General features: G+C 38.8%; 1 protein-coding gene across 4 annotated transcripts in view; it reads right to left on the bottom strand.

The window, feature by feature from the left end:
- Positions 1-22,136, bottom strand: part of CNKSR2 (connector enhancer of kinase suppressor of Ras 2) — a 207,617-nt gene that overhangs the window by 162,877 nt on the left and 22,604 nt on the right. For all 4 annotated transcript variants that reach the window (XM_086879915.1, XM_086879914.1, XM_086879917.1 and 1 more), the window contains exon 2: positions 8,595-8,758. In XM_086879915.1, the coding sequence (XP_086736041.1) occupies positions 8,595-8,758 (164 nt within the window). The remainder of the gene's footprint in view (positions 1-8,594; positions 8,759-22,136) is intronic.

The following is a 22,136-nucleotide window of genomic DNA, read 5'->3' on the forward strand; positions in this document are numbered from 1 at the left end:
AATCATACTTTATATTTGATAATATACTATTAATAATATGGTTTTCTTAGAAATGCACTGCGTTTATTTTCAAGCACTGTAAGAAGATAATTGCAGGCAAAGGAGACAGTTCTTTGTTTTCCCCTAGTCTGCATTTAGCCAGCACCAGCACGAGTTGTGCTTTCATTAGCCAAAATATATTCGCAGTCACTGAAAGAACCACAAAGAAATCTCTGCATGCCTGTAGAGATTACGAGAAGTGACACAAGTCTAGGCATCCACTTCCTCAATGAGAGGCCATGGAGTGTCCTCAGAGATACCCTGCCCCAACAGAAACAGCTCCAATGGAGCCTCTTCTGGCAATCAGAAAACAAGAACTTGATGAAGCTGAACTACACCGAGTAATAGCTTGTCAGCAGGTGTTTGAACTAAAGGTGGTAGGAGCTATTAATAGACATCTTACCTGCTAATTACTTTTCTGTGGCTCCACATGACAGTGTGAGTGAGGAATTGCAGCTCTTTTCTTCACTTGCTGACAAGCAGCAGCTCTAATCACCACTGATGAGTTTTGCCAGGTATTTTTGTGAGAAGAGCCATCCTGGTCCCTCTGCCAGCCCATCCCCACACCAGCACCCCAAAGGTAGGAAGAGAGTTCACAAATGTGGGCAAATGTGGAAGGAAAGCAACATTTTCTTTAACTAGCTTGATCAATGTTCAGAAGTTGTGTTCCCTGCTTCCCTCAATTAAAAATAAAAAATAAAAAATTTAGACCTCATCTCTTTCCTGTGTTAAATTCGATTGATTCATGTTGGAAGGGAAATGTATCTGACACTGTTAGCACAGGTTGAAAAGTGAAGTGTTCCTAACTCATACAGTGCTAACCATCTCTGCTGGCTTAGACAGACTGTCTAGAAGATGCCAGGAGTTTAGTTCAGTTCAGTTCATGCCAGGACTTTTTATACTGCCCATTACAAGTGCAAGGCCATCTCATCTACCTAAATAAACCAAGTTCAGATCTAAACACAGTACAACACAGACATAAGCACAGTCTCATTAACAAATCCAGAAATCCCTTAGAACAGCTGTCTTGATCACAACTTTTATGTAACCATGAACACCTCTACATCTAGAAGCACAAATGCAGTATCCAAGTTCAGTGACACTGTTTGACTCTTACAAACACTCCAAGACAGGGAAACGAGCATATGGCCTCTCTCCCTACCATTCTAAATCTCTGTGTCTTCTCTTTAGCCCAGAAAGCTGAAAACCTTGTGTAATAAAAGGCATGAAAACCATACTGCTGGAAACCATGTGGAACAAAAGGCATGCAGAGACCAGTATTAACTTCTGCTGAAGAGACACAAGATGGGAACTGAAGATGCTGCTGTAACACTGGTGCTTGTGGGCAATAAGAAAATAAAAGCAGTATCTTCACCAGACAGTGGAGCAGACAGCAGTGCTTACATCAATTAATTTCTGCTGCTCCTCTGCAGAAGACAACCATCTGTATCAACTGAAGAAGGTGAAGGTTTAATTTGGCAAATATTTTTTGTAACACGCACAAACAATATATTTTAAAAAAGAAAATGGCAATCTTTTGAAAAGACAAATTTTAGTCTAGATAGCTGTACTTAGTAATAAATTATGTGTAAAGAAGTGCAACTTCGCAATTACATCTGATATATCTCAGTAATATGGATAACTATCACAAGGATGAAATAATAAGTTCTCTCTCTAATGCAATAAAAAGTCGTTTTCCACTTATTCACAGGATGAACACAGGAGTTTTAGCCAAGAATAGCATACAGCAGCTAAGAAATGGACTTAAAATCACCTCAGGTGAGTTTAATTCTTATCTTCACTATCTTTCAGTGCTTCCATCCTCCTCACTTAATTCTTGAGTATCCTTCACTGTATGTATTTTTTATTTGTTTTTAAACAAGCAACCTGGAAACAGTGAAGTTCATAGGGTCCTTATTTCTTGAAAAGTGTGAGGAAGATTTTAAATGAACACTCATTGATTATTTTTTACATTGTATCTAAGTGATTTACAGCATCACATGGATACCACAGCACATGGCAGCCATTTCAAAACCACACCTGAAAACTTGTGGTGGGCAAAAATTCACCAAGAAAAGTTCCACCCTTCGCCTCCAAAGTTGATTTCAAAAATAAACAAAATGGATCTGAACCTCATTCTCCAAAACATTTGGCTGAACACATCCCACAAAGTATGAGGCAGATAGCTTACCAGCCCAAAGCTGCTAGCAACTGATATCACAGCTTGTCATATGGAAGGTGCCTTATGTAACTTTATACCTCATCAGATCTGCCTACAACATATATTTCTAACGGCCCTTCCTCCAGCGTCTCGAAATGCCAACACTAAGGTTATCTCTCCTTCAAATAGCACTGACATATGGGGTAATTTAGAAGTGCACAACACATGATCCTAACACATCTGTTTCATAAACACAGAATAAGTAGATAAGGACAGAAACCCCAGACAGCTCAAGTAACACTTATCATTTACTGCAATTATTAAACATACACTGATTAAAAGGCAAACTGTTTCAAAGAGTATAAATATTTGTCCTAAATGTTTATAGTCAGAAAAACACTCAGATGCATGATACATCTAGGCTTGCAGAACCCAGGAAAGATTCATAGTCAACATAATTATCTCCTTTCTTGAAAAATGCCCTTCTTTTCCTACACCACAATCAAGCAACACATCAAAATGCCAAGCCCTGGCCACACTTTGTAGCACTAATAGAGCAATTATACAAACTCTTCTTTCTCTTATTCAATCAACAGGCTCTGAAAGACCAAGTGCTCATTACTTTTTTTTGGTTTTTTTACTTTCTCATGTAATTTTGTCCCTAGCCTGCCAAATACTCTTTATTTCTCCATAATCTGAACTATTTGTTCCATATTAAGTTACAGGCATTTCCATAAGTCTTAAAAGCTAATCAGCAGTTTAAAATATTTTTTTTTGACAAAGGTAATTAGTATTGTTACAAACACACTACCTTTTAAAATAATTTTGCATTGTAGCAGCTCTTTTTACCCAGTCTGCTTTTAACTGGGGGTTTAGAGCTTTATAAATGTCCCTCCCAACCCAAGCCACGCTATTACTCTATGAACCAGGGTATTTCATACTTGCCCAAACCTCCAAGCAGTCCAAAGGAAAAAAAACCAAAACTCTCAAAAACAACCCCACCAAAAAACCAAACCAACAACAACAACAAAAAAGCACATCTAGAATCCACAACTGATTCTTGATGCTGGTGGGAAGAAGGATGTTCACGCTTTGCATAAAGACATATTCACTGCCTTTGGCACACCACAGGGTTTACTGCAGTTCTGTGTAAAAGATTTGCTAACACATTTTCAATGTGATCTAAATGAGCTATCAGAGACTCTTTATCCCCTTAGCTTTATTGATCTGGTGATGGACTTGAGGATTTCCTGCACAGCAGTTAGGTTAGCTCAGACTAAGGACAGGAGGGCATATGATATATGATATATAAGCAGAAATTTAATTTGCAAAGGGCAGTAGTGAAAAGGGTAAGTAATTCTTCTGCTATGAGGATTCAGAATACTAACAGTAAAGTCCACCTTCAGTAAAATATAAATCTCCATTCTGAAATGAAGCCTTTCTCATTTAGCATCATAATGATTAAATCTAATATTCACTATTACTGACAAAACAGTTTTAAGATCTGACTAGTGATAAGTGCAATGGAAAGTATTTCTGTGTGAGAAATGGCAGGAAGATGAAATTAAGATAAAAGGCATAATTCTTAAGAGGAATCAAATCATTCACGGGTAAAGTAGGTCTATTTTTTACATTCATTTGCATATAAATGTTTTGTGTTAGTGGTAAATGATAAGTAATTTCATGCTGTTAGTGCACACCAATGTTTTCTCTGCAAAATAATAATGCTATTTCATCTGCTGCAATCTTCTAGCTTTACATATTCAAATATGGTATGCAATAAATTCCTGTGCAGCCATAGCAGATTTAACTAGCTAGCATGAAACTAGTACTGAAACCAGTATGCTCTATAAAGCAAAATCTGTTTTGTTTTTTAACCTAACTCTATTCTTCACAAAAAATACCCTGAAGAATTATTTTGTAAATTCACAGGGACTTCATAAAGTTCTTTATTAATGAAAAACTTCAAAGCATCCAAAATTATTTTTAAAGCTTTTTAAATATTCTTATAACAACATGTCCTACTTTAAGATCTCTGTTTAAAATATATTTGCAAAATCAAATTAAACTAATTTAAACTTCATGCAAACAAAGCAAACATGATATTTAGGAGAAGCAAAAAAAAAAAAAAAAGGAATCTCTATGTGGCATCTCATTTATCAAGGCATTGTGGTCAACTAGATCATTCTCTTAAAGATGGAAGAAGCCATGTTGGGCTGTGGCTGTGCAGTCTTCAGTCTTTGTGTTCTCCAGGCAGCATGTAATGTTTTCTGGGAAAAAATGGTGATACTCAGTTTGGAAAATGAAACTCCATCTCCTGACAAACAGATGACAGAAAAATAATTATGTGCATTTCTTTGCTTTCTTCAGGCCAGTTACATATAGCAGGAACTACAAGATTCCCTGATGAGCTCCAAACCTGATGACTGGTACAATGATCTGATGGCATTATCTAAGTAATTTGTTCTTTATTATACATTTCTCTTTTTGTAAGCATCTTCTCCTTTTTTTCTCAATTTACTTTCTACTGGCATTGTTCACATTCAGTTTTTAAAGCAATTTTTTTCATTCTTTCCTTCTCAAAGAAACAAGGCTCGTCATATTTTGTGTGTGGATGAAGTCTGCTACACTGTTGTTTGGTTAATGATTAAACAAAAAGGAGTGTAAGACTAGCTTCACCCTCACACACATACTGAAAAGGATGACGTTGAGGCCAAGATCCTAATGGTAATCATTAGAACTAATGAACAACTGTATATTTTATCAACTGGGAATAGTGGAGAAACATGGCTCTCAACTCAGTAGTTTCTCCTGTATCTCTAGAGCTGGACATGTAGTTCCTTAGTTTACCATTTTGAGATGTCAATTATTTTGAGTGATTTTGTTAGTATGAATAAAAATGCCCATCCACATCAAGTAAAAATCTACCTGTTGACACCACCAGTATGATTTCATGTCCCAGTTTAAACAGAAAGACAAGAATAGGAGATTTGTCTTGCTGGAAATAAAATAATGCCACCAGCATTTATTCATCATGGTGGCTTCTCAAGGTTTCTCACTTTGAAAAACATGCAACAAACTCTTAGCAGCATCAAAATACCATCACAGACCTCACTACTTATTTCTTCCAAGCACAGAAAACATTTCCTTTATCGTGCCCTTTCTGGCATATGGATTTTGTAAAACACAAAGCTGCATCAAGGCATGATAATCTATTGAACATGCTCCCACCTTCACAGTCTGAAGGGAGGGAAGAGACAATATTTTAGTTAGATTGCCTGTCCTCTTCCAGAGCACATTCAGCTCCAGCGATGGTATGCAGGATGTACAGCCCCACCATTACCAGCAAGCATGACCTGTAACAGCAGTAGCAGCTGGGCAGAAACTTAATTCCTCCTTCCCTGAAGCACCACAGGAAGAGAAAACCTGTGAATCTCACCCCCTGAATGCTTGCTCTGTTGTCAAGGGCACACAGTTTGGCAGGCTGGCAGCCAAGAGAGACTCTACTAAAGATGGATAGCACAGGCCACCATTTGTCCTCTGATCAGCGCACAAACACTGGAGGATCCATTTGTTGCAAGTGCTGATGACAGGAGGCGAATAATGTGAGAGACCATAGCCATCCACCCACCAACCTTCTGTCAAAAACCCATGAAGAACATCCTTTAAATAGTGTTATCATAACTGGCTCCCAACTATTACTTTTTGTGCCAGTTTGTGTGTTTAGCACAGTTCAACAGCCCCCACTCGCGGGACCCTTGCACTCTCCATATCAGCCAGAAATGCTTGTTCAGACTCTCCACCTTCCCCCGGTAAGAAAATGTAGCCCCATGAACTATAGGCACGCTACACAAAGCAGCTGGTTTGCTCTTTGCCATACCCACAGCTGCCAGGGAACTGCAAGCAGAAGTTTGCCCCCCAAAAATACTGGGAAGGGGTGGCAGGAATAAAGAACATCAGCAATCAACACTGCAGAAGCTTTCCTAAGTGACAGCAACTCTGTCTTGGAAAACTCTCCCCTGTAGAGTGGGAACAGGGATGAACAGTGGTAGGGGTTCTGTCCTCTCAGTGGTCCTCAATGCCAAAAACTGTTTAGGTAGTCACTCACTAACTCAGAAAGAAAGAGGGGGGAAAAAAAGAAGCAAAAATACTTTTGTTGTTGTTGGTTTTTTTAAATTACCTTTAAATCAATCAGGGGGTAAGCTTGCAAGACATAATTTACTATTCATAGCCCATCATGCCACCATGATGTCCAGCATCCAAAGATGCTTAGCAAAGAGATGTTAAGTCATTTGGAGCATATATTTGTAACTCATGCTAAGTTCTATCATGAAACCTCTGTCAAACTCCAGTAAAATAGAGAAAAAAACCCAGATAATTAAAAAAACCACCTTGCGTAGCCACTATCTGAATTAGCAGTTAACCTACATCAGAGAGTCACAGGCTTAATGTTCTCCTAAACAATACAGCTAATACTAAAGTCAAATCAGAAGAAAAGGCAAGCCCTACTCAGGCTAGACACTCATGGATGGAATAAATAAAGAAAAGCCTGTAAATATAGGACCAGTCCAGCCAAATGGATTGCCTCTGAATTAAATTTTCCAAGAGGTTTATCCAATTGGTGAACAATAAATTCAAATTAAGTTAACTAAAATCAATATAACAATAGAATTTGTATCCCCGAGGAGCCATTGGGAGCCATTTGTGAGATTGTAAAAACCTCATCCTAAACTAGAAGCTGCAATCTGAACTCATGCCACTGTGTTTTAGCAATGTATTTTAGCAATTTTCTTTAAGACAAACTCAGAAAAGCAGACAATGTATGTACAACAAGAACCAGGAAGAGAGAGACTTGCTGCATGCATTTAAGATGCAGTGTTAGTCTTTGCTAGAAATTCTTTATTTTATATTCAACTTAATTTCATATACTTTTGCCTAAGATAAAGAAGCTACAGAGATAAGTTGTGTTTGTTTATCTGAAGATTTTATCTGTAATTACATACCAAAGAGAAAATAAATTTCAGCTAATAAACAAGGTTTTTTCTTCCATAGAAGTAATTTATTTTTCAAAGAGACACAATCTATTTCTCTGAGGGACTGGGAAAAACGTTCATTGGTGTTGCCCACAACTTAGACTATCCTTCTCAATTAACTGAAGTATTTACTTTCTTGTTTTCTTTCACACCATTTGATAAGAAAAGTACTTTGTGAATAACTCTCTTTATGAGATATAAAGTAGCTTTCGATATAAGTAGCTTTTTTTAAGATTGCAACTTCCTTATTTAAAAAACAAATTGTTGAGTTAACTTATTGCACTGACTCATTGCAATGTTACTAGAAACAGTATCCTACAGAAGATAATCTCTGTTTAAAATCAAGTGTTTTCCTGCATGAAAAGCTTTCTTCCTTTTTTAAACTTTTTTTGGGGGTATGTTTTATTTTTTTCATTTTCTCTTTTTCTTATTACGCTTCACAACTGTTGTTGCAATTTTTGGGGTATTCAGAAAAGCTGCTGCATATGGAAAACCGACAAGCCCTGCTGAAGAGCCTTTCAGCCGACCGTCTTTGATTGCCTCTCCCAGGATTCAGCTTTCTTAAAAGCTCCTTCTAAGGCTTGAAAAACAGTATGTACTAAAAACCCACAAAACACCACCTCAGGCAGTGAAGTACATCTTAACAGAGCTATTCACAATCCTTTCTGCAGTGGAGAATGCCATGTGCCCAATCTATCACTAATCTTTACAGACACACACTGGAAGTTCATAAGGAGGGTGAAGTCAGCACCACACCCCTCACCGAGCAGATAATCCTAGTTATGCACGACATGACCTGACTCCAAAGACCATTGCCAAAATCCTTCTGCACGCTCCATCAAAAATTTATATATTATTTATACATAAGATAATTATTTCAGTATTTAATCCTTTCTACTGTGAAATACAAGCAGCTCTGTTTCATCAGGCTCAAAAAATCATCTAAAACATAATTTGCATGAAAGGACCAGTGAAAAATGACATATCAGAACATTTTGTTTGTAAAGGGCAACCAACACTCAATTACTCCATTCACATATATTACTATTTTACATTCCAAACCAAACACAGTCTAGTTTCTTTGTGATTTCAGATAAACTTTTATTCAATAAAGACAGATATATTAGCCCTAAATCTCTGACACCAGTTTATTTAACAAACATCATTCTATCAGTAGATTTTTCCCTTTATCTTGCCCCTTGTTTAAAATGCTAAACTGTTCATACATTATAAATCAGGAGTTTCTTGTGCTGCTTAGATAAGTCTTTAGGACTAACGATTTGACTAATTTGAAACAACATTTTGAAAGTGTGAATATGCAAACACTGTTCACCCCTCCCCATTTGCCCCAAAAAGTTTACCAGTGCACAGAGCAAGTCTACTGCTTCCAAGATAAGTTCCTGATGGCCAATTCTTGTGACTCCAAGATCTTCCAGTTCCTGATGAGTAATTCGTAATAGCTGGTCACCACTAATCTTCTCTCTCTCAAAGTTCTTTATGTATTGCTGCAGGCAATCATCAAGACCTGCAATAAAAGGACAGAAGGAGGGAAGACAAAAGTTAGCTACATTTTGTACCCTAGTAGGAAGTAAAACTGGCCAAAAATTAAGCCAGCAGAGGATTATTGTCCTATCTTTAAGAAAAGTATCTTAACATTAAAAAAACCTTATGTTACCCAGAAATCTTAAGATTTTAAGAGCTACAGCAGCCACAGCTTTTTTTTTTACCTATAGACAATACCAACTGCTCCTGAACCCTGAACAAAGTCCTGAATTCTTGTAGTTTACTGTGCTATGAATGTCAATCTGGGAGCCCCTAGTAAGAGCTATGTTAGGGATGCTCCATCACATCTGGAAGGGGTGAGGAGAAAAGGGAACAATGGAACATGCAGTCAAACACAAAGTGGCAGTGCCACACCAGTGTCTCTCCCACTCCAAGGTCACTCACATATTGCTGAGTCAACTGAAAGTTCACAGATCATGCCAGCCTCTAAAACAAGCTGCAAAGTTCTCTAGAGAAAAAGAAAGGCAGTAGCACTGCAAGTGCAAAAACTGAGCCCCAACTGCAGCAACAGATCCAGCTCAATGTACCACAAAGAGAACCTGTAAGGAGTGACAGTACACAAATGAGCATGAAAAACTACTCAAACCAAGACCTGGTTACACCTCTCAGAACACAGTAATCAGGGAGCAGAAACAGGCCCACTGTGGCAAAAGACATGCTAGAAGGTCATGCAGCACACTTGCTCAGGACATGGCTGAATGCAGGGTTGTACAGGTCCTGCTCTGTGGGCATCCATTTCATACCTTTTCAGTTTGATTATGAGTCATGGACACATGGCTGACCACACATTTTCACCTGGAGCAAAGAGCACTGCAGAATGTGAGAGAATCCATCATGCATCTCTAGCCCACCAATCTTTGCCCAAGAGAGCCAGGCAGTACAGGGAAGCCCTGCAGCACAAGCACTCATGTACCAAGGGGTAAAGACTCTTGGGTATTTGGTGGTCCATTTAACATTTCTGTCTGAATACTTTCCAATGGATCAACATGACTGCTACCAAGCAACAGGAGCTGACAAAGCTCTGAATGCATTAATTTTGCTGATTCTTGTGAGACACAACCTTTCTGAAAAATGTCTTCAAACAATCTCTAATAATGAAAAGACATCTGCTCATTAGACTGGAAGAAACCAAGAACATTCTTACTTGCTAATCAAAACGTCTGAAAAATCTGAACATACATGGAAGATAAAAGATTGATCTGACTGCTGAGTCCCAGTTACCTTGTAAGAGCCCCGGTATACAACTTAAAGCTTCTCTGAAACTGGTTTTGTTGCATTTTTGGTTCTCATGCCTTTCAGGGTGTAGCTGCACCTCAGAAGAGATTGACATGAAGAACATGGTGGTGGTGCAGGCAGGGATGCCCCCGTACCAGGCCAGCCTGGTGCTCCTGGCTCAGCCCTTTGGCAAGAGTCACCCACACTCTGCCCCTGCTACACCAGCACAACATTCATAGAGCTTTAACCTCTAGAATTCACACAGTGAAACTAAACCACACACAGACATGCTGTAAAAGAAGTGCTCCAGTCTCAAGATACAGGAGAAAGTCCCCAGTTCCAGCAGACCTCAACCATGTCCTTCCAGAGCCCGCTGCTTGATTTTCTGCCTCCAAAACAAAGCCACTTACACATCCAGGTTAATCAAGCACTTGAAGCTATTGCCTTCATTTAATTGCCCTTTCTAATCAAATAGTTGCTCAAGCCATTCTTCAGGAAAGAAATCTTGAAAGTGCAGGAGAGGCCCCCTCCATAGGCAGCTGCTCAGATCAGCTCGGCTGGTCAGAGCACGATGTTAATATACACCAGTTGGGGGATTGATCCCTGTATAGAGCATTCTCTTAAGACCTGGACTTGATGATCCTTGTGGGCCCCTTCCAACTCAGAATATTCTGTGACAAGATGAAAATTGAGCTGTCAGGGAAGAAGACCAGCCTGGCTGAATAGACAGCTTTGACTGGAACTCAGAAAAAAAGAGTTGATGACCTTTTGCAGAAGGAGCAGGAAACTCAGGAGGACTGCAGGGATGTCATGAAGTTATACAGGGAGAAAATCAGAAAGACCAAAGCCCAGATAGAACTTAATTGGGCCAGTGCCATAAAAGAAAAAAATAAGTGTTTCTATAAATACATTAACAACCAAAGGAGAGCCACAGAGAATCTTAAGTCTTTACTGGACATGGGGGGAAACACAGTGGTGAAGAAGGAAGAAATAAGGTCCTTAATATGTCTTCTTTGCCTCAGCTTTGAATAATAAGACCAGTTGTTCTCCAGGGACCCAGCCTGCTGAGCTAGAAGACAGGGAGGGGGAGCAGAATGAAGCCTCCATAATCCAGGGGGAAATTGGTCAGTGTCCTATTACATTACTTGGACACACAAAAGTCTGTGGGGCTGCATGGGATCCACCAAAGGGTACTGAGGGAGCTGGTGGAAGTGCTCACTGTGCCACTTTCCACCAAATACCAGCAGTCCTAGCTAACTGGAGAGGTCCCAGCTGACTGCAGGTCACTAAATGTGATGTCCACCTCCATGGAGTGCTGCAAGGAGCATCTGGGCAATCACAGACCTTTTCACCTAAACTCATGCCAGGAAAGGTCACAGAGCAGCTCTTCTTGAATGAAATCACATGGCATATACAGGACAACTGGGAGATCAGGCCCAGCCAGCATGGATTTAGAAAAGGCAGGTTCTGCTTGACCAATCTGAGCTCCTTCTGTGACAGTGACCACCTTAGCAAATGAGGAAAAGCTGTGGTATTGTCTACACAGACTTCAGGAGAGTCTTTGACATCATTTCCCACAGCATTTTCTGGGAAAAACTGTCTATCCACGGCTTGGATAGGTGTATACTCTTGGCTGGGTATAAAACTGTCTGGATGACCGGGCTCCAGAAGTGGTGGTGAATGGAGTTAATCCAGCTGGTCGCTGGATAAGTAACAACTGATGTTCCTTGGGGTTCAGTGCTGAAGCCAGTCGTTTTTAAAATCTTTATTGATGATCTGTATGAGGGGCTCAGTGTACTTCTGCTCTTCCTGAACTTAAGACCCACATCAGTTACACAGACTGCTGAATGAGAGTAACATTAAAATTATTAACGTCATCAGATATCAAAAATGAATTACCAGTTAAGGCACTAGCAACACAAATCCAGAATAAGACATGACAGATGCACTTAATAAACAGTTACTGACAGATAATTCTACGTAAAGGCAACTGTCTTCCTCCTCCTGCTACCAAAGTATTTTTGTCATTCAGATGTAATCTAGATGGATGCATGTAGTTCCTACAGGGTGAGAAAAAAATTTAAGAGAACAAAAATATTACTGACAATTGTTTGACTCACCAATTTTGTAAAGACTACAGCCAGGAAACAACAGTATAATTTAACCATTTACTGGATAACATTTTCAGAATAGCTTGCCACAAATATGCCTCCTTATTCCCTAAACATCCTTTTAAAGTAATTTATTTCTGTCATTTTATTTCTAAATTAAAGAACAGCTCTTCTTTTTGTAAACAAAACTGTGCACAGATGATGATGATGATGATAACAATGATGATGATAATAATAATTATAAAAAAAGGTCAGCATTCCTCTCCCACACCTTTTGCCCCCAAAGCCACAACGCATCCAGACAGCCGCTGCTGCCTTCAAATCAACAGGAGGGGAGCTGCAGGGAACAAGCATTCCCAGCTGATGATGCCATTAACTTGGGGCAGGACAAGATGTACCAAAAAACATCAGGTGCCTGGAGAGGAAGCTAAATGAAAATAACAACTCCTTAAGAATAAATTTCCTGCAAGTCCAAAATCCACCCAACCTCAATGTAGTTAGCAATTTTTTCTAGCTGCCAAGGGCTGTTCTGTTTCTTCCCCACTGTCATATGAGAGGATGTCACCCAACCCCCATACCACAGCAATTCCAACAAATAACTCAGTTTGATGCACTACTCCCTGTTCCTGGCCATGGGTGAGATTAAGGGTGTAGAGTACCCAGCACTCCTGGATGTTTGAAGAAGTGGCCTCAGTCCAAAAGCCAGGTTCATGATTATGTTCTGATGTGTAAAGCCCCAGAGTCCATCAAAAAACAGGTTTTGTGTTATCAGTACAGAAGTAATACTCTTATATTCAACAACTCTGCTCCTCACCCAAAATAACTGCAAGATTTTTTGAGTATATGTAAATGCACAGCTGTTTTAGTAGTAAGAGAGATAAAGTCATACTCTTAAACTGTAGGATTATAGTCCTCTTCCTTTTAAACCTACTCTTTAAAGGAAACTGTATACTATAACCTTTTTTTTTCCTTGAAAGATGCCTGGTCTTGAGTTTCAGCAATAACACAGACCTCCAATGATGTTAACTACTCAAGGACTCCCCTGCCCCATGCGCTTTCCACCTGAGCTTATCAACCATGGAGTCTGGCAATGCTCTCCAGATCCCATCATACACTCATTACCTGGCCCGTGTGATTCACACCTACAAGAACACCTAAGATGTTAATACACTGTCCATCTCTGTTAGCTGGTGTCTACCTGAGGTGTTATGTACACAGATGGACCATTCTGGGCATTGACAGAACAGGAATAACTCTTTACATTAAGTCTCAAGCAAGCTCTACCTCACCTGCGGATTAAATACATAAAAACCACCGAGAAAGTAAAAATAGCTCCTCCAAATGAAACTGTGCAGAAAACTCAATACTTTAAAAATGTATAAAAAATGCACATATTTTTTAAAAAACTTATCTGGAAAAGTTTCTGTTTCAAGTACAACATACTGGAGCTGTTTTTTTTCTCCAGCTTTGTCATTGAGTTCCTCCTTCCCATTGGATGGACCTATTCAGAGTTCATCAACCCATTAACAATTTTTGATGGTTCACAGATGCAAATCAGGCAGGTTTCTATGTAATTAATTCCTTTTATTACAACAGCATCATAGAAACTGATCAAGAAAGGTTAATTTAATTTTTTTACTCATATGATTTTCTGGAATAAGACTGCAAGATCCAGCAGGACCCTCCAGACAAATCTTCCATACTCACAGTCTCCTAACTAATAACTTCATGATCATTCTGAGGAATTGTCTTATTTTGAGGAGTGTAACAGGTCATCTTTTGGAACAAGCTAACCAACAAACTGTTCTGTAATTCAGTGCCACAACATGTTATGCACATCTGTGGTAACTGAAACTCAAATAAGCTTCTCCATAGAATATATTCTGAGGTTCTGATCTCAGTTTGCTCCTCCTCTGCAAGCAGTTCAGTCATTTCTTCCACCTCTAAGAGACTAAAAAAATATTAATGCATTAATTTCTATGGCTAGATCTGAATAAAAAAATCAGCTGCTCAGATACAGTTCTAAAACCAGAGAAAACTAGGTAGAATATTCTTTCCCAAATTGGCAGTAAAAGAAATTTTCTTCAAGGCTGGGAAACTACAGTGAAAATAACAGACCTCCTGTCTGGGTTAAGAAAAAGATGATGAACATTACAGGTTTAACTATCACATCTGAAACTTTGACAAGGGAGTATATTTTTCTACTCCCCTGGCATATCAGAGTGAGGATGCAAACTGACAACTTCCCTGAGCAAGTCCTTGCTCTGTAAACACAGCACTTACTGAAAAGCAGTAACATACAAACAATATATGGAATAATTTTGCATGGTAATGAAAGGCACACAGCTTCCTAGAAAAAAAAACAAAAGAAAACAACAGGTCTAGGGCTTTTCTTTTTTCTTTAAATATAAGGCAAACAAATTGATCTTTCAGTCTGAACAGAAGGAGTACCTGAACTCCATCTGCTTTTATACCTAAACAAATACAAATTGAAGCAATGGACTGTAGCACAGAACTAACCAAGGCATGAAAAACAAAACTAAGCTAGCATTTAATATAAACCGGGTGTGCATATACGTAGCACTATCCAATGCCTTTTCATACTGAAAACTATTATTTGCAACATTTTTACTTAAACTAGCGTAAGTGACCTCTCAAAAGCTGCAGTTGTTTTATCCCTGCTCACCATTAAAAATGCATTGAATTTAAGCCAAGTATTCTTAAGGCCTGACCACCTTTGAGACTGCACTTCAGTCTACCTATGTTTCAAAATGGAAAATTCAGCTGAGCTCCTGATAAGTTAAAACATTTTGCTATGACATTCATTTGCACCTAGGCTTCACTAATCCAGGGCTGATAGGCTATTAGTTATTCACTTTAATTGTATAAAAATACAAGCTTTAGTTATGCCAAAGAGCAAAGGCAACCAAGCAGAAAACTACTCCCTCTCTGCCACCTCCACCAAGAGAGCTGTTCCTGGGCACAGACACTGCTGGCAGGCCACAGCAGGCAATTATCCCCATTCACATTTTCTCCCCAGAGCCAGAGCATGAGAGGCAAGACAAGGAAAGGCCAGTTTTCCCCATAATCTGTAAATGGGAGATGGGCATTGGAAAATCTCCATGCTCTTCAGTCTCAATGTCACCACAGAAACCAGGGGGAGCCAAGCCAGCCACCTCCCCACCTGAGAGGTAAAGATAATTTTCCTCTGCCCACGAAAGGGATGCTCACTGCTTCAGGGTCTTCAGAACCTCCTGGGCTTCATATGTGACAAACAGATGTCACAGTTATTAGTGCCAGAAGATGGTGCAAAGAACAGAACATTTTAAGTGCCGTGGATGGCAAATGCCTACTGTGAACAGGATAGCTGCAAAAAAGTAATGCCCCATCCCAGAGGAGCACTGTAGGAAGGATGCTCAGTGAACCACCAGGAGAAGTTTTCAGTACAGACTGAAAAAACATTATTATACATTTGAAACTGGAAAAAAAACCCCAACACGTTAATTTCAGGAAGATTAAGAAATGGGTATTGGATTGATGAAAAAAGAATTGCCAAATGCCTGGATTACAGCAGTATCTGCAGAAGAGCTGAACAATCACATTGTGCACTGTTTATCTGTAATTTCAGGTGAAAGCCCTCTCACTGCCAAACATATCTGTCCCTCACTCTATAGAATTATTCTGTCTCTCACTCCCTTGTCCCCCTCACTGTGACACAGCAGAGTAAAATAAAATTCCAAAAGCATTAAAGAGAAACGTTAAAAATTACCAAGAACATCCAAATAATTATTCCTTCAAGCATAACCTGTATTCATAGAATATAGTATAAGATTACATGTATTCTATGTGCAGTTTAGTTTAGATGTATTTTTTACTAGGAATTTTCAAATGTTCAGTCAAAACATTAGCTGAAAGGTACTGCTAACTAAAAATTACTATTTTAGATTATGAAAGAGAAACACAATTAAAAAACCCACTTTATATCCACTGGGTATACACTACTACATCCAGAAAAGAATGCCATGTTTGTAAAATGAAGAATGCAAAAGAGAGATAGGAACACGAAAAGCAGCAACGTAATTCAAATTCAGCCTCTCTCGACTTGCTCTTCTTCAGGTCCTTGCCAGAAGGATCTATAGTTGGTCAATGGAAAGCCACAGGCAAGCAAGGAGATGGCATTACACTGGGCAAGAACCTGGGAGTCAAAGTGTGTATTTGTGATAGCAATGGATCAAAACAGAAGTCTGAGATGGAAAATCTACTGTCTCAAGTCACTATGAATTCTGCAATTAAAATTTAAATCCTGCTCAAGGGATCCAGCCCTGAAGGATCTGCTATTTCTGTGCCCACTCTCTTTTTGGGACTGGACTCTTATAAGACCTGGATATATTAACTGTGTGACCATGTTGACAATACATGGCAATTTTGTTCATCAGAAAATTGCAGATATACCAAGACTGTGTGGACTACACATGGTTCATCAAAAGCTCTACTATACAAAGAACTTCACACTGACCAATTTAACTGTTTTATTGGAAAAAGAAAACTAAAGAAGGAGACAAGAGAAACCAAAAATGTACATGTAGAACTAATTACAAGCATGACTTAAAGATACACAGGATCAAACTGGGTGCTCTGTCCAATACGGCTTATTTTAATAAAATCAGCTAGACTACTTATAATCAGTGCTTATTATGGCAAGCTAGACTTGTTAATTACCAGAATAATACCCACAGCATTCTCTTTAGCTGTTCATAAATGTGATCATTTGTATTTCTCTGTGTACTTTTTGCTTCCATTATGCCCATCTGTATAGAAAAGCCAAATCTTTACACAACCACATACTAGCTTTGCAAAGTATTTAAAATCTTAAAACATGGATAACACTGCAACAACCAGTGTGGAGCTTTATTTCTATGAAATTCAAGGATCAGTATCCCTGATTATCAATATTGTTCTCAATGTAAGGGGTTATAATTATTGTTATATTTAGGACTTTTATTAGTGGATTACAACGAACACATTGTTCAACTACAGCTGTGGCCTTTACACATAAGAAATGCTGAAGCTTGCTGAAAAGTTTGTGTATCTGATAATGGCAGCAGAAATCTCTTTGACAGTGGAAAGGAGAGGAGCCAAACAACCCACAGCACCATTAAATATCAAGAATCCCTCAAATGAAGCAAAATCAAAGGAACACATTCACTTCCTCCTGATAAACACAGCACCCAAATGCAGGGGCCTAGGACAGCCCCAGTGGGGATGGGATCAGAAAGTGTGCATTCACTTCCATAGTAAAATGGACAAAATGACGGCTTTTTAAATTCAGGGTTAGAAGTCCAGCCCAAGAGGGGAGGCATCTTGAGATAAACTGGAAGTATCTGATCCAAAACCAGAAATCCTCCAAAAAGTTGTCCAAGCATTATTCAGATTATAAGACTATAAAGACTGCATGAAATACTCACCTAAAATTTCAAAGAGGAAATTACATTTTTTTTCTTACTTAAGTCTATACCCTTATGATTTTTGGAGCAGCTTTGACGAGAAGAATGTACCATCAAAGCTTTGCAAAAAGCAAGAGGCAAAAGTGACATTGACACTTTACATGTAATAATATATTTTTATGATCCAGGCTTATGATTTTTCAGAATCCAGACAGTCTATTCTTATTCAGGATCCCACAATGCTAGAGAGTGAACAAAGTAACATACAAGGAGACATGGCCCTGACCCAAGAAGCTCAATATACTTCCCTTTTCCCAAGAAATTCACGCTGGCTAGCTAATAAAGGCAAATCCCTCAACAGCTACTTTTATTTCTACCCTGTTTCACATTGCACTTTTCATACTCTCACAATGATTCTCCTCATTCTTCACATGTACTTTAGTTTGCAGAGTACCTCGGAAAAGGGAAATCTCCTCGGGGCCAATCAATGTTTAACTTCTTCCTCAAAGTACCACATTTCTGCTCCAATTATCACAGCTAAACTAGAATACATTGCAACTATCTTAGCATATAGGGATTTTTCAACCACCATTATAAAATTAGGGATCTAAATACCATTAACTAACACTTATTTGATTTGTGTTTCATTAAGTGTAAAAATTTCAAATGCTACCATTTTTCTCCTCTAAAATGACTCCAACAGCTGTCTGCATCACTACCACTGTAGGGATTTGATGCTTCCTAAAAACTTGCAACCACGCATCCAACTCTAAAGAGTAACTTCATTACTAATTGGATCCCCATACAATACAAAGTAACATATGAATGAGCACAACAATAAGTTTTTCTCAGCAGTGTCCTTCTGACTTTAGAGTTTCTGGAGGCTAGAACAAAGCAGCTTTGTAAGAGTAAAACAGTTTATCCCTCCCCAAACATATAATATTCTGGTCCCAACACACAAAGAGGCTACACCACTGGTTTACACAGGAAAAACAACTGTTCATCTAAGAACATCGTGTGGCTTTATTACTTCTCCAATACATCTCTCTAGCAAGCACTGAGAACTAATGACATGAAAATAGGCTGAAGTGAGGACCACCAGACTCGAGCACACCACCAACACAGCAGTGCCAGAGCTGGAAAGGAGCAAAGCAAACCTTCCATCTGTCCCAGCCCTGAGCTACAGCTGCACATCTCTGAGCACAACTGCACTAATGTGCAGCACCTGCCCCAAACAATTCTGTGCCATGTAACAATGACAAACTATCAAATTCCCCAGTATTACTGTAAGCATTGAAATGTAACCACCGTATTCCCTAAGGATGGCAGGCTTTGTCCAAATAGGTGTGGTATTGGCTTCTTCAACAGTTTAAAAGGGGCTAAGTCTGAAACACTCCCTCAGGACTTAAGATACGAAAGTCTTAATTTTCCATAGCTTTTCACTGTCTCCCATGATTATTTGCAGCTGTGCTTCACACCATACAACTACAGAAAGTGCAAAGACATCAAATGTACAAGCATACACCAGGCAGGACAGGAAGGAAACTTTCTTCAAAGTCTGAGTGAACTCCCTCCCATTCATTTTTCCTTCTCACAACGCCCATGCAATTCCCAGGCTTGAAGTTCTTTAGAATGAGTTCCACAACTCAGCACAGTGTGAGACTTGGGATAGTTTTAGAGTTGTGGGCAGAAAAAGCTGTACATCCCCCTGCACATGACAAAGAAACATCTGTAACTTGAAACCACTGGTCAAAAACTTTGGTATGTGTAGGATGTTTTCAAGAAAGGGAAAGCTATACTTCTAATACTCATCACTTCACATACAATATCTCAGTAACCATCCCGGAACTCTGGAAAATATAAATGGATTGTATATTAAAGGGAAAAAACCAACTATAATATGGTAGACAGCCAGAAGGTGTCTATGTAAACCAAGCACACCCTTGATATTAGCCAAGTAAGTAAGTAAGTACTGATTGTTCTTTCAAATGCCTTCCCATTTTTGCATTTTTACAGCATGCTCTGGAGCAGCCACCTGAAACACACTGTTGTTACACAAAGAGCCCTCCTCTTCTTCCTCCCTCACATGGGCTAATATATGCCATTAAGCAAAATAGTCAGATAACCCTCCCACAGTCTTTATTAGAGTTTTTCACCATGAAAACCAGCTTTGCTGCCAAGAATTTATTATGCCAGAAGGCACCCTTTTGGCACAAGCTGGAACACTGTGTCCCCAAAGAAATAATAAAACAGTTGTTCAAGCTTTCCTTTACCTCTGTACTTTACGCTGTCTCCCACCCACTGGAGAAATCTGCTAATGGTTCAAATAAGGCTTCAAGATTTATTTGGTAATATCCTCACAGAGTGTCTATGGTTTTGATACAGCCCAGCAGCATGCTTAAAAGCAAACCAATTTATTTTGCAACAGGAGCAATTCTGCAGTTTTTCTACACTTACATTGAACCTCTCTCTGGAGAAGCAGGGGACAAAGATGCTAGGTTTGGTTGGATGTGCTTATACAATGACTTCATCCATGCTTCAAATTACTCTTCCTCCCCTTACATTTGATTTTCTTTCTATGACCAGCAAAATCATCCAGTGTTCTTTGGCTCTATCTGCCTCCTCTCAGGAAGGATTTCAGAATTAAGAGAGAACCCTAATGGAATCAACCATAATTGGACAGAATACGTTCAAATTACTTTACAAACAGTCCTGTAAGTACAGCTTTATTACATTCTGATATGCACAGATATATTAAGAAGTAAACACGTTTTGGTTTTAGGTTTCTTGGCTAACACAATCTGCTTCAAACTATATCTGAAGCAGAGAGCTTTACATAAGAGAACAGGCAAGGATAACTTTACATGTGCATTCTTCCCCAATCTTCCTCTTGCTCATTAAAAGTGAAAAATACATTCCATCATGTAAAATCTACAACATGGATTGCAAGCTTGTAAAGTGGAAGTGCAAGCCACACAACTGGCTCGTGACAAAATATATCTGTTGGGTTTTTATTTTGTTTAGCAAAATACTTTTCAAAATAATGTTGTCAGTTTTGCAGAGGTTGTGAATACACAGAAATAAAAAAAAATAAATCTGTTGAAGTGACAAGCTAAACTACACTTTAGTTAGTTTTTAATTTTACATAATCACTTGCTTGTACAGTTTATCCATAAGAGCAAAAGCTGTAGCTAGGAATTAGACCCTTCAAAGACTGAATTAATCTACAGCGACATATTAGTCTCTTTCAAGTCTTGTCAATGTTATATCCCCAGGAAAGAGAGAGGAACATTCGCATGGAAAGTAACATGTGCACACACACAAATAATAACAATTTATTTTTAACTATTAACTGCATAGCACTAAATTAATGGTAGAAAACCCATTCCTAAACTTCCTTTTCAAAGACAGGATTAGGAACTTCATTAAATAATAGTATTAAACACTAAATACATTTGTGAAAAATGCTGCCATTTAGTGTAACTAACATTTTACTATGCACATATATACACACACATTTACTTCACCAATTCAGAGACCAAATGCTGCAAACTACAATGACTAACCTGAAATTCCCACACTTTCCACTCTTGCAGGCAACACTGACAACAGTCTGTGGGGAGGTGGAAGATGCACACCACACCCAGCCTTCGAAGCAATTCACGTAGAAAGAGGCCAGAACATCACAGAAAACAAGGTGCCACTGAGAGCTCTACTTGCACAGAGCCCTCCAGACAGCAGGACAAGGTACGGTGATGTTCTGCATTTCCCTTAGCTGTGCTGACAAACAGCCCTGCCCCAAGGCATGTGAAAGGCATAGGAAACAACCAAAGTTGAGGTTCACAGCTTATCAGATAAAAGGAGAAAGAAATAGGTGACATTTTACCACTGACATAATTTTGAGGTTACATTTCTTTTCTGTGATCTTCACCCTTTATTCTGCAATAACCCTATCTGGTAGAATTAAATACTTATATCAGACAGCACAGGATAAATTATAGTGATTACCAATATTCCTGCCCATTTCCACAAGACATCAACAGCAGATTTATGCTAAGTGCTGTTCAGCATTTCCAGTGCTAGCTGGACACAGTCAACTGTAGTATACTTCCTAGTCCTGCTCCATTATCTCCTACCCATTTAAGCATTATTTATATTGAAAAGTGATAAGAGAACAGTTTTTTCTGCTGTATGAGACATTACCTATTCCATATTTTTCCTCTAAAACATACCTGAAACAGAAGGTTGGACAGATATAATTTCAAGTACTTGTAAAACACGAATGAGTCAATAATTACTATTTTAATATTAATTCTGGCTGACTTTGCATGCCTTCCTATTTGTTGCTAAAAACTGAAAGAAATTACTTTCCCTGTTACCTGCCACAAACTCCTCTGGGCTCACTGAAACATAACAGTCTGTGTGAGACTTAGAGTGGTAGTTTTTTTGAAAAAGAGAGGACATCTTTATTTCCAAGTATAAAACATATAATTTGTGTTTCTCTAAGGTATGAAACATAAAATTTCACCACCATTGCCAAATCCCAACCATGTACCTATCAGCTGTATTC

This window comes from Cyanistes caeruleus, chromosome 3, assembly GCF_971803275.1.
Source record: "Cyanistes caeruleus chromosome 3, bCyaCae1.hap1.1, whole genome shotgun sequence".
In the NCBI taxonomy this organism is placed as follows: domain Eukaryota; kingdom Metazoa; phylum Chordata; class Aves; order Passeriformes; family Paridae; genus Cyanistes; species Cyanistes caeruleus.